Here is a 13646-nt window from a genome sequence, read left to right as displayed (position 1 = left end):
TTTTCTAGCCGCTCCACTTTTCTCTTCCTCTTTCCTGCCCTCTGGCCCCCTCTGCTCTTGGCCACAGTTTCGAAAACAGAAGCTCTTCTGTTGGAACGGAGAGAGCGGCCATGGTGACTGCGGAGCTCTCTCAGCAGTGACAGCTCCGGGACCGCCGCTCTCAAAATTATCCAGGTTTTCTGCATCTGGCTCCAGTTGGATACCAGTTAGATCCCAGTTAGAGACCATGGACTCTGATAGGATTGGGGGCAACACAGAACCGAGTTCTGGGAACATCATGGTGCTGGGCCTGGACGTTGGCTTGTCTCAAAAGTTCGGTGGCTGTAGGGCCGGCGTGGATGTTTGTGTGCATCCTATTAACTATCTGGACTCTTTGAAAAGGAAAGTCCTGATTGGGGCCTCAGGACTTCTTTGGTTTCTTAGCTGGCACTTCTGCCCCACGGGGAACTCTGCCCCGCCCCCTTCACCACATTGCCCGTGGGGAGGAGGCCACAGACACCCCCGTACCTGGACACTGAGCTCTGCTCAGTGGAACCGTCTCATGTGTTGGGTGAAAACGTGACGAAGCAATCCGGTTGGAAGTTCTTTTCTCACTTGAGTTCAGTAATTACAGGTTCTCTGTGTGTTGAAAAGGATAGCTATAGCCTGGCAGGTTAATTTCATTTTCTAGTATTTGGAGCGACCACAAAGAATTGCAAAGTCAGAATTGCCTGAAGATAGGTATGCGTCAGAGTTTTAGGCTCACCAGGCAGGTGCCCCCTTGCTTTCTTACCTTAGATGCTGAGACTCCAGGGAAAGAGCTGGGCACTGCCATGGACTGGCTCTCTGAAGGAAAACGTGCCAGCTAGAGGTCAGAGGGCACTGCTGCCACCACAAGACAGAAAAAGAACCTGTCTGCTGCCATCATCTTGGGCTCTTCATAGTTAACCAGATCTCTCAGTTGGCAAAGTTGACCCCAGAGAGTCTAAACTTTTTCTGTCTCTCTTCATCCCGCCTGGTAGATTGGAGCACAGAGTGTCTGATGGAGCCCTCTTAACTCCCAGTACAGGTAGACACCGAGCTTCTTCTGTAACATGAGCAAGCAGATCTACCTTTAGGGTTGTATTGGTCAAAAGTAGCAGAAACCGGACGGAATAACCACAAAAATTCCTTGAACTATTTAAGTCAAGTGCACACTTACGACGGAGGGGAGGGGAGAGGGGGGGGAGGTGAGGGACCGGTAAAGGGGCATGAAAATCAAGTACAATGTATTTTGAGAAGTAAAATAACAAAAACCCCAAAGTAGCAGAAACCAATTCCAAGTAGCCCAGGAAACCATGGGAACTTGTTATGTGAATACCAGGTTGGGGGTGGGGGCTGGGGTGGGGGTGGGGTAATTGTCTCCCAGAAACTCAGACAGGAGCAAAGTGGAACCAGAGACTCAGACACCATCAGGACTGCCCCCTTCCCTGTCTTTCATCCCTGTGGATGTGCTTTGCTCTTCCTTTGCTCTGAAGACGTTTCATCTGCACCTTCTGTTGCAAGGGATGCAAAGATGGCCAACAGCTTCCAGTCCAGGTGTGGGGTAACTTGAAAATCCTCCTGTTATACAACATTCCCGGGACTCTCTCTGTGTCTCAAATATCCACTAAGAGACAGCCAGAAGGGCCTTTTGAATGTGGTCTCCATGCAGTGCTTGCCAAGGAGACAAACTGGAGTAGATGCTGGCAAATGGATTTCAGCCAGTCCACGTGAAGTACATGACATCCATCTCAAGATGCAGTAGTCAATGGAGACCCCGGTCTGTCTAGCTAATTTCTGCGCCTTCCCCGTGTGGTGTGGTCTCAGTGGTAAAAGCTGCCTCAGTGTCACCATGCCCTTATTCCAAGTCACATCCCAGGCCACTAAATGGAAAAACAACAAAGGAGGAACACAGCATGGAAAACCAGCCTGAGAATAAGGAAATGACCTACCCGAGGTTGACCTGCGAACATATAACGTCGTCCTTCCACTCAGTCTCAGTCTTTCTGCACATCCTCTTCAGCCTATGAGCTCTCAGTTCTGGAATGAGCACTTATTGAGTGGTGACAGATGGGCCCCTAGAGCCTGGCAAGGTGCCTGGCACTCCATAGATGCTAAATAAATATTCATTGAATGAATGAATAAAGAAGGCAAAAGGTGTTCATATGGCCTTTGAGGTGAAGGACGGTGTCTCCCAGACGTGAGCATTTATGTCCAGGAAAGGATTTCCCAACGGGACAGACACTGAGTAGGGGTTTGGGAGAGAAGCCAACTTTTGCTAACATGGCTTCAGGTTCCCTGAGGCTTGGGCTGTTCCACAGTCAGGACTTGCTGTCTCTGCAGCCCACAGGGTGAGATAACAGGAAGCCTCTCAATTGAGATGCAGAAATCGCTGTTTAGCATGTCTGCCTGTCTTTTCCTTTCCTTCAGTACTTTCTCCTCTGGCCAGAGCAGATTCCCTGGACATCTGGATCTTTCCTCCCGTCCCATTTGTGAGCTCGGTGTGCACATTTTGTTTTTTTGTTTTTTAATCTGAAAAACTTTTATTGATTATGCATATTCATGTGGCACAGAGCTGACCGTCAGCAGCTGTGCCCACGATGCGGCGAGCAGATCAGTGCTATCAGCGTGCCCACCACCTGCAACTGCAATTACTCCCCGGGCGTGCACACTTTAAAGTGCAGCAAACTTGCCCTCCAAAGATGCTGCTCCAATGCACACCATCATCAACAGCACGGCAGTCCTTCTAGCCTCACATCCTGCGCTCAGAAATGTTTTCAGCACTCCGGAAGATGAAAATATCCACCCGTGTGTCTTTCTAGGTGTTTTAGTGTTTCGATTGTCTACATTTACTCTTTGATCCCCTGAGACTGATTTTGGTGAAAGGACTAAGGTGGGGATCCACTCTCGTGTGGTGCATGTTTTCATGGAGAGCCAGTTGTCCACAACACCATTTATTGAATGTTGTCTGTATCAAATTTAACAAATGTTAAATTTCTCCCTTATCAGACACTAAATTTCCATATGAATTAAAAAAATCTACTTCTGGATTCTTAATTCTGTTTCATTGATCAGCCTTCCTATTTCTTCTTCAACACTAAAATTTTCGTTATCACGTTAGCTATTATTTAATTCATATTTCCCAGGACTTATTTCACTGAATCACATCCAACGTCCATGGGAAACATGGTGGGACTGCACTTAAGGGGAGACGAAGAAGCCCTACTGGCCTAGACTGATAACCCCCAGTACGTGCTGACACAGGACCACCGTGCTCTGATCCTCATGTCCTGGGACCCACAGGGTGAGCCCGCACTCACGGGAGTAGGGGAGTGTTGGGGTTTTTCCCGCATGGACGCCTGCACTTACAGACTAGTTATACGTATATTCTCTCAGTTCCTCCTCCAAACCATGAAGTGAGGTAGCTGCTATTATTCGCTCCATGTGAAAGAGAAAACAAATCTAAAGCTGAGAGAGGTTAAGTGTCATAGCTCACCCAAAATTACACAGCCAGGAAAGGGTGGAGTTGAGCTTAGACCTCTGGAGATCTGTCTGGCTCCAGGTCAAGTTCATCCTTGGTCAAGTCGCGCCCTCAGTTTTCCTTCTAAGCAGCTGAATTCTAATTCTAAGCGTTGTAAACAGACTTAGTTCTAAAGCTGAATTCTTAATGTCTGCTTCGGATATGTGTCTTCGTTCTCCTATTAGTCTGTGCACTCCTGCTGACCTTTGCCTCCCTGACAGCAGCCAGCACAGAGCCTGGAATAGAAAAGGCAGAAGCCCGTGCGTTGCGCTGTGGGGCGGTAGCATGAACTTATGTGTTGTAATTCTCCGGCTCAAGGAGTAAGTGTGTTTGCTCCACCAGGGACCACGTTTACAAGTGTGGCTGCCCACAGAGGCCACTCACAGCCTCAGTGATATATATGGTTGGTGCACACCTGTAATTGTTTCCCCTGAGGCTCTCTTGCCAAGATCCTTTTGGATTTCCTCAGTCTCTCTCGGCTTCATAAGGCCCGCAGAGTTAACCCCCAAGGCAGCTCTCCCCTACTCAACCCAAACACAGACTGGAAAGTCGGAATTACTTTCCGGAGCCACCTTGCAAGCCACATGACTCTTCCTAGAGTGTGAGTCTAGCTGGAGTCGTTCCGGGTAGAGCTGACCCTTGTGCGTCCCTAGCAAGAGGACTGGGCTTGTATATTACCCATCCTGGCTTCACTGCATCCCGGAGTCATGGGCAATGGGGTAACAGTGCAGGGCTATCAGATAACCCAGATTCAGGCGGCTTTCTTGGCAAAGCTCAGGCCTCTGCAATCCTTGGCAATCTTGCGCTTCCGGTGATGCCCTCTGCGCCTATTCCTGGTGGGCCTCAGAAACTGGGGATCAAGTAGCTAGGAAACGTCGGTATTTATGGAAAAGGAGTAAAATTTAGCCTCCACTCCTGGGAAAGAAGAAATCCTCATCTCTGCCCACGTGTTCACTTTCCACTCTATGGCCTGCTTTTCAGAAGCAGAAGCCAATTGCTGTTCAGCCCCCAGTCTCTGAAGAAGGCATCAGGAAATAATTCATGGGTTGTTGCTGTGCACAGTTCTTAGGTGCTTAAGGCTGTTTTAATCTCTTCTATCGAGCTCCTCACCTCCCTAGTGCTGGGCCCGCGGGCCTCTGAGTGAGGGCAAGGCCTCGCCGAGCTGAGACGGCAGCTCTCTCCTCCACGAGGGAGACGGCACATGAGCACTGCAGGCAAGGGAAGACTTCGTGGCCCTCCAAAGGGTCCCTGAAGTCGGGCAAACACGTCAGCGTCTGACAAGAGTTACAAACATCTCACCGCGTTCGTCCCAAAGCCGACTTAACCTTGGGGAAACAGAGCTTGGCTCAGAGTCTCAGCAGGAAGGGGCTGTGGTCTGATTCTGTCCAGCACCGTCACTGAGTGTTTGGGCTCCTTCCGTGAAGGGGGCCTGGCTGCAGAGCTGGAAGAAGCTTGGCTGGTTTGAGTCAGCTGCTCCACCCATCTCACAGGCGCGATTTGCTGACAATTCCGCCTTCCACCCTCGGGGGTGGAGGTGGGGCTGGGATATCATTTTTGGAAATGCATGTCACTGATGGAAGTCTCGGTGAAGAGCACGCGGAGACCTTTCCCTTGCGGGTGGTGTTGACAGTGTCTCAGTGGCGCGGGGTAGTTTTACGTGCAAAGAGGCAGCGTAGGCCACTTTCCTCAGACCTCCAGGTGGAGTCTGCAGAAGAGCAAGGTCAGTCCACTTACTTAAGCACATGTGCATGACATTGGAGTTGGCCCTGACGGCAGCAAAAGACCACCTTCCCAAATGACGAACCCGTTCTGTGCTGTAGCACACTCAGCAGCCTTTGCACCAGGAGCTGGCTGTGGAGCAAGCCCTGCCAGCGGCTCGTGAAAATCTGTGTCTGCTCTTCACACCCAGGTATGCACAGGAATATTCAAGAAGGGGTGGTTTTAAATTATGAATATTTACAGGAAAACAGAGATCACATCTTTCCAAGTATTGAAACGGACGAAAAACTTTAATGCCAGTTTTAAAATATGTGTGTGTGTGTGTGTGTGTGTGTGTGTGTGTGTGTGTGTGTTTGAATAGTTTTACGAAATTCTTTGGGAGGGACCCTGCAATTATTAAGCATCTGAAAAGCTGTCTGTGTTATGTGTCTCATTCCTACTTTAGGATGAAAGCTGAAAACCAGCAGTAAATGATCAAGTTGTACTCGAACCAGTGGTTCTCAAACTTTAGAGGCATTAGAGACGCCTGCAGAGCTTGTTAAAACAGATCTGTGGGCCCCACTCCCAGAGTTCCTGACTCAGCAGGTCTGGGGTGGGGCCTGAGAATCTGTATCTCTCACAAGTCCTAGAGGATGCTGATGCTGCCCGTCCACAGACCCTGCTTTGAGAACCTCTGGTCTAACCACATGCGTTTTCCTGTGGTAGCTGAGATGAGCTCCTCAGGAATCGAGTCAGTCCTTTCCTCTCGGTGCCTCCCTCTGTCTAGCGCTCCTCATCCTGTACTGGAATGGCCGGATTTTCTCCCCCCACAGATGGTGAACAGGAACTGGGGTGTTCGCCTTTGTTTCTTCTCTCTCCCTCCGCCTCCCTTTGACTGGCCAGTCCCCACTCATTCGTCAAGTCTCTGCAGAGGTGTCACCTCTTTCCTGATCAGAGCTGGTTAGGTCCCCTTCCCGGGTGCTCTTTGTCAGCCTTGACCCTGTCCCCATGTACTACGAGTCACGGTAGAATCATGTGTTCTTTTCTGTCCCTCCCACCAGATGGTGAACCCCTTGAGGGGAGGGACTGTGTCCGGGAGGTTGCTGGTAGTGAGTCTTGGTGTGAGGCCATGAGGTCTTGGCCTCCATAAACATGGGAATAGAGAAGAAGGGACAGATGGAAGAGGTACTGCAGAGGAAGCCTCTTCTCAGTGCCTGCTCCACAGTGTGTGTCTGGAAATGCGTAGTTCATTAAATGGACACATTAACAGAGTTTGCTGACTGACGGGGTATGGAGAGTAAGGTGGAGGCAGGATCTAACATTTGGGGAGCCCCTAATATGCGCCAGACTCTGACAGAGACAGCAAAGTTGAAAATGGCAAACTCTGGGGCAAAATCATGGGTCGCATGGTATTTAAGGTGACAGCAGATGCACGAATGGAGACGCACATCTGGAGAAGTGGAACAGGAGCTTCGTTGGTTATAAATCATACGACAGTAGTTAGGAGCAGAGCAAAGAGCACAGACACAGGGGTCAGACACATGCCTCTGGTCAGCTTAGTCGCGTCCAGCAAGCCCCCACGAAAATCTCAGACCTTATCATTCTGGTGGTGCAAGGAAGGTAAATGCAAACCTTGCCAGCCAGAGCCCAGGCCAGGCCTGCCAGCCCCGCTCGCCTGCCCACATGTAGGCTAAAGTCAGAAAGGAACAGAGACACCCAGCAGAGCAGTCCTTCGCTGGCCTGCAATGGGTCCCTCCCCTGCATATCCTGACATTCCTACCTTCCCTTTCTCCTTTCTTCTCTGCCTTGAGGAGTGACGAGCTGCTGGTTGAAGAGGTGAGAGGAAAGCGTTGTGGATCTTTTGGTCTCAGCCCCAGTGTGGGAAGGGACTTAGGACCTTGAGTGTTGACCTCGAGTGAGTACAAGCCAATATTGTCCTGAGGACCTTTCCCTGTGCCGCTACACTGTCATTCTCCTGCCCCTGAATGAAGAGGCAGCCGGTTTCTTCTCGTGGTCAGGCCTCATTTAGTTTGGAGCAGGAGCTCATGGGAGGCTTGCTGGCCAGAAGGCTGGGTGGGTCCTTTGTTCTCTCTTCCTCCAATACTGTGTTCACACAATCCAGGAGTCCCGGTCGTTTTTCCTGGAGGACTGCTTTTTTATTTTCCCCGCAGAGGATGCAGACACGGGCGTGGGTCACTGAAGCTGCTGGCAGGTTAGGGGCTGAAAACTTCAGAGGTGAGCTTGTGTCAAGGGCTGCTGTGCTTTAAGCAACCTGATAGTATACTCGGTGAATTCCTTGCTGGCAAAGAGCTGATTCGTCTGCCTTCTCTCCCCACCTGTAGCTGTGGATAGACGAAATGAATTACCAGGAAATTGGAAACCACACCAAAGTGACCGAATTCGTTCTCGTGGGAATGTCCAAGGACCCCACATCCCAGAGTGTTCTTTTCTGGGCACTAATGTTTCTCTACATACTAACTTTGGCAGGAAACAGCATGATCGTTTTCCTGGTGGGAGTCAGTTCTCAGCTTCACACCCCAATGTATTTCTTCCTTGGTAACTTGTCTTTACTGGGTCTCCTGTTCTCCACAAGTGCTGTACCTCTGATCATGGCGAACTCCCTGCAGAACTATCCCACCATCTCCTACAGCTCCTGTTTTGCCCAGCTTGCCATCTGAGCCTTCTTGGCACTGGCTGACTGTTTCCTTCTGGCCATTATGGCTTACGACCGATTCGTGGCTATCTCAAATCCACTCAGGTACAACTTGGTCATGTCTTCTCGAGAATGCACTTTAATGGCTTTGGCTGTGTGGGTGACAGCCTTCCTGCTCACTGTCGTGCCCATTCTGCTCTTCCCCATCAGTTTCTTTGGGCATAATGCAGTCAATCACTTCTCCTGTGAAGTCCAAGCCATCTTCAAATTGCTCTGTTCTAACACCTTTTCCCTAGAGGTTATGATGATGGTATGTGCTGTCATTTCAATGCCAGTACCTTTAACTTTCATCCTTATCTCTTACCTTTGTATCCTCAGGGCTGTCTTAAGAGTTCATCCAACTGAGGCTAGGCTTGAGGCCTTTTCCACATGTGGTTCTCACCTGGTCGTGGTCACCATCTACTTTGGGACACTAATATATATTTATATGAGACCACAGGCCAAAAAGTCCCAAGATGGGGACAAAATTGTCTCTATATTTTATGCAGCAGTGACACCAATGCTAAATCCCCTCATCTACACCCTGAGAAATAAGGATGTAAAAGCTGCTCTCAGGAGAGTAACTTGTGGGGCCAAGTCCTCATGCTTCAAGCACACGACAGCCCGCTGGGTGATAGGCCAGCACAAATGATTTAGCTGCCCTGGCAACTTCTCATCTGTGAGTGGGAGTCCAGAAATGGGAAAGGACTTTCAAAGCATCTGAGAAATGGAAGCAATCACACAAGGACCAGCATTTGATGACATTAAAATATAAAACTGCTCTATGTCACGTGCATCTTAAATAAAAATAAGATGCAAGCTATGCAACACAGATAACAAGAAAATAATCAATCGTCTGTGTATACAAAACCTCTTGCAAATCGTTCAGACAGAAGATAAATACAAGAAGAAAATGGCCAAGGGGCACAAACACACAATTCAGTAAGAAGAAATAATCATTCACACTTATGCAACAACCAAATATCACTTTTCACTGATTAACACACATGAAAACCATTTATAGTATATAGTGTTGGTGAGGATCTGGGAAAATACCATTGGGTTCATGGAAATTGCTAGGGCTTCTGGGGGAGGCAGTTTCAGTAGCTGTAAAAACCAAGCATTTGGGTGACCCATTTGTTTGGGAAGGTGGCCCTCAGCTAGCAGCAGCCCTGGCCTCTGAGTTTGCTGCTCCGAGAGGCCTGGGGTGGATCTGCAAGCCCGCTGGCTCTGAAAATGCCTAACCCTGAGCAAGATGTCAATATCCACTTTTTGCAGACTCCCAAAGACGGTACCCTTGAGGTGCTTGCCCCTGTACCCTTCACAGCACTGGGAGAGCCTTCGGGAGAAGGGTGGTTCCTCCCCAACGTGACTCCACCACTTCCACCCTCTTTATGAGGAAGTCGTAGAATGGGCTCCTTTGAAATGGCACCTTTTGGAAATCCCTGTAGGGACGTGGTTGGTCCTGAATGGGGGTGGTCCTCGCTATTTAGAATGGGAGGTATTTTGAGGACCTCTTTTCATAGCTGTGGACTTTCGTCATCAATTCCAGGAAAATGGGAAAGACCCGCTTTGACATCTCACGTCACCATGCCACCTCAATGCATGCACGGCACATAAATGTGCAAGAATTCTTGCTCAAGCACTCTTTGGACGTGTGAGAATTTTGAATAAAAGCCCTAAGTGTTTAGCAGGAGAGCAATGTTTAAGTGAATCACCGTACACCCATAGCATAGAACATCATGGCGCTAGGATGGCCCTACTCCACGGGGGCCTACTCCGTTCCTCTGGGACCAGAAGGTCACCTGGCTACTGAACATGTTCTTTTCTTGATGGTGGAAGACATGCAAGAGGAGTGATCGTGATGCCTCTTAAGGCCTAGGATCAAATGAGCACGTTGTCGCTCTTGTCCCCATTCCGTGAGTGAGCGGTAGCCACGCGGTCAAGCTCAGTATCAGTGGGGTAGGAGAATGTAACCTGTCCTAGAAGGAAGAGCTTCAGACTCACGCAGCTAAGGCCGTGTCTGAAGGGGAGGACCAGGAATGGGGAGGATACTGCAACGACCCCAGAGTGCCAGGCGGTGCGTGGGTGCAGGCAACGAAGCTGGCAATTTTACGTGTGGCCGATGCGTGTGTTAGAGGAAGAAAACTCCAGGCATGTAGCCGACCCTGCCACTGTGGGATGTGCGCATAGCTGGTGGCTCTGGGTAGCAGTGGCATCCACCTGTGAGCCCCCGGTGCACGTAGGTCCTTTCAGTTGTGTCCTGGGTGGCTCGGCGGTGAATACCCACTCATCGCTCGCACGTCTGCTGCTCAAGGCTTCCGAACGTTTGATTTGCAAGCGTTTTCAGGTAGGCCACACGTAGTGGAGCTGAAAGCTGCTTGTGTCTGGGTCATCACGGACCGCGGGGGTGACGGTTGTGGAGAGAACAAGCACTGAGGGGAGTGAGGCAGCGCAGTAGATTGGGGGTCCTGAGTCTCCAGCAGCGCTGACCTCTCATTTTCTCCAGCTGTGCACCACAGTTGATGGACAACAGTGCAGGAAACAGGTGGTCGGGCTCACAGTGGGGTGGGAACTTGTGACTGAAGGTCTAGGGGCACAGCAACCACGTTCCCAGTGCCTACAAATGTGTCTTGAGGAGGACAAAGGACGGGGGAATGAGAGTAATGAGGTGCAATAACTAACATATCAGGGGCTATGGGGGATGGGCAGAGACCAGTATGTTTTCCATTTTGCTTTGAAAACTTCTGGGAAAACATGGACAGAAGGTAAAAATCATCTCATAATCATGGTTATTTTATTTTATTTAAAATCTTTTCTTTTTTGATTTTATATTTTTATTATGTTTTATTAAAATTATTTAACTGACGAATAAATTTGTATATATTCAAGGTGTACAATGGGGTGATTTAAGTACACATTGTTTAATAATTATTACACTCGACTTAATCGACACATCCATATGCCACCTGTGCAGTACATTAGATGTTAAACACAGTCCTAGCCAAACTGTAGGAATCGTGGATGAAGGATATGGTTGATATTTAGTATTCATGAGTGGGAAGTACGTAAACCTTTCTGAAGGTGAAATGTTTGAGTAAGAAGAAATTCGGCTGAAAAATCAGACGACCCATTGACATGCATGGGGTTTATAAAATGCAAGGCCTCTTGGTTACCCTATGGAGAAGCGTGTGTGCTCACACATGACCAAAACATCTGCATATCACACGATTCTCAGCAGAACTTGCAAAGCAATTGACACAGGAAGAAGCACGAGATAGAAGGGAAAACCTTCAGGTGTGTTCGCAGAATGGCTGTATGATGAGGGTGTCTTAGTTCCAACTGCGATAACAGCATACCATAGATCGGGTGGTTTATGAGCAACACAAATTGATACGCCACAGTTCTGGTGGCTGAAGAACAGGGTGATGGTGCCCGCATGGTCAGGCTCTGTTGACCACTCCCTGCTTCAGGCTGCAAACTCTCAGTTTCCCATTGGATCCTCACATGCTGGAAAGAGCTAATTAGTTCTCTGGCCTCTTATTTTAATGATTATTATTGAAGAATATAAGTGTATTTTTTGGCTTTGTTGATACATATTCACTTTATTCCCACCCCCACCCCCTGTTTATTTCTTTGTATATTTATTTATTTATTTTTATTAGCTCCCCAAAATAAGTGAGAACATGAGGTATTTCTCTTTCTGTGCCTGGCTTATTCCACTAAATGTGATTTTCTCTAAGTTCACGCATGTTGCTGCGAATGGTCGTATTTCATGTTTTGTTTTATTTTAATTTATCAATATATAATAGAGTTGATTTCCGTGTCCCTTTACCAATCCCTCCTTTTCCTCCCTCCCTCTTGCCCCTCCACCCCATCAACATCATATCTGTTCACTTGTCTTAACCAAATCAAGGAAACGTTGTGATGGTTGTGTCTTCTTTCCCCACCCCCACCCCCGTTTGTTTGTTTATTTATTTATTTATTTTGATTAGCTCCCACAAATAAGTGAGGACGTGCAGTATTTCTCTCTCTGTGCCTGGCTTATTTCACTTAATATAATTGTGTCTGAGTCCATCCATGTTGCTGTGAATGGCAGTATTTCATTCTTATTTATAGCCGAGTGGTATTCCACTGTGTAGATATACCACATTTTCCTTATCCACTCATCTGATGATGGACATTTGGGCTGGTTCCAACTCTTGGCTATTGTAAATAGTACTGCAACAAACACAGGAGTACAGGTCACCCTTCGACTTGATGATTTCCATTCCTCTGGGTATATTCCCAGCAGTGGAGTAGCTGGGTCATATGGTAGATCTATCTGTAATTGTTTGAGGAACCTCCATACCATTTTCCATAAAGGCTGCACCATTTTGCAGTCCCACCAACAATGTATGAGAGTTCCTTTTTATCTGCAACCTCACCAGCATTTATCATTCTCAGTCTTTCGGATATTAGCCATCCTCACTGGAGTGAGATGGTATCTCAAAGTGGTTTCGATTTGCATTTCCCAAATACTGAGTGATTTTGAGCATTTTTTCCTGTGTCTGTTGGCCATTCCTACATCGTCCTTTGAGAAATACCTAATCAGCTCCTTTGTCCATTTTTTAATTGGTTTACTTGTTTTTTTTTGTTTTGTTTTTTGTTTGTCTTTTGCTGTTAAGTTGTTTGAGTTCTTTGTGTATTCTGTATATTAATCTTCTGTCAGATGTATATTTTGCAGATATTTTCTCCCACTCTGTTGGCTGTCTTTTCTCTCTGTTAATTATTTCTTTTCCTGTGCAGAAGCTTTTTGGTTTGATCAAATTCCATTTGTTTATTTTTTCTTCGGTTGCCTGTGCTTTTGGGGTCCTATTCATGATGTCTGTACCCACTCCTGTTTCCTAGACTGTTTCCCCTATATTTTCTTTCAGGATTTCATTGTTTCAGGACGTATATTTAATTCTTTAATACATTTTGAGTTGATTTTGCTATACAGTGAGAGGTACGGGTCTAGTTTCATTCTCCTACATGCGAATGTCCAGTTCTCCCAGCACCATTTACTGAAGAGGCAGTCTCTTCCCCAGTGTGCAGTCTCTGTGCCTTTGTCAAAGATCAGATGGCTGTAGGTCGTTGTGTTGATTTCTGGATTCTCCATTGTGTTCCATTGGTCTGTGTGTCTGTTTTTATGCCAGTACCATGCTATTTTGGTTACTATGCCTTTGTAGTAGAGTTTAAAGTCAGGTAGTGTTATGCCTCCAGCTTTATTATTTCCTTTTCTTGCTCATGATTGCTTTGGCCTATTGGTGGTCTTTTGTTATTCCATATGAATGATAGGATTGTCTTTTCCAATTCTGAGAAAAACATCATTGGTATTTTGACGGGGATTGCATTGAATCTGTAGACAACTTTGGGTACTATGGACATTTTCACAGTGTTAATTCTTCCAATCCAAGAGCATGGGATATCTTTCCATATTCTTGTGTCCTCTCTAATTTCTCTCTACAGTGGTTTGTCGTTCTCATCCTAGAGATTTTTCACTTCCTAGGTTAAATCTATTCCTAGGTATTTTATTTTCTTGGTGACTATTCTAAACGGGCAAGCTTTCTTGATTTCTTTTCTGCTAGCTCATTGTTGGAGTATCAAAATGCTACTGATTTTTTTCGTGTTGATTTTGTATCCTGCAACTTTGCTGAAATCATGAAGAGAGAAATCACGAATAACAAAAATTAGAAATGAAAAAGGTGATATTAT

General features: G+C 47.3%; 1 protein-coding gene across 1 annotated transcript; it reads left to right on the top strand.

The window, feature by feature from the left end:
• The first annotated feature begins 226 nt into the window (after positions 1-226).
• On the top strand, positions 227-8562 carry LOC134368581 (olfactory receptor 13H1-like). Its single transcript, XM_063085008.1, is given in 2 exon segments — positions 227-340; positions 7561-8562. Coding segments are annotated over 2 exon segments (1116 nt in total).
• The last annotated feature ends 5084 nt before the right edge of the window (positions 8563-13646 follow it).

This window comes from Cynocephalus volans, chromosome X (genome assembly GCF_027409185.1).
Source record: "Cynocephalus volans isolate mCynVol1 chromosome X, mCynVol1.pri, whole genome shotgun sequence".
Taxonomy (NCBI): domain Eukaryota; kingdom Metazoa; phylum Chordata; class Mammalia; order Dermoptera; family Cynocephalidae; genus Cynocephalus; species Cynocephalus volans.
The sequence above is the reverse complement of the archived record's forward strand: the minus strand, read 5'-3'. Positions and strand labels throughout refer to the sequence as shown.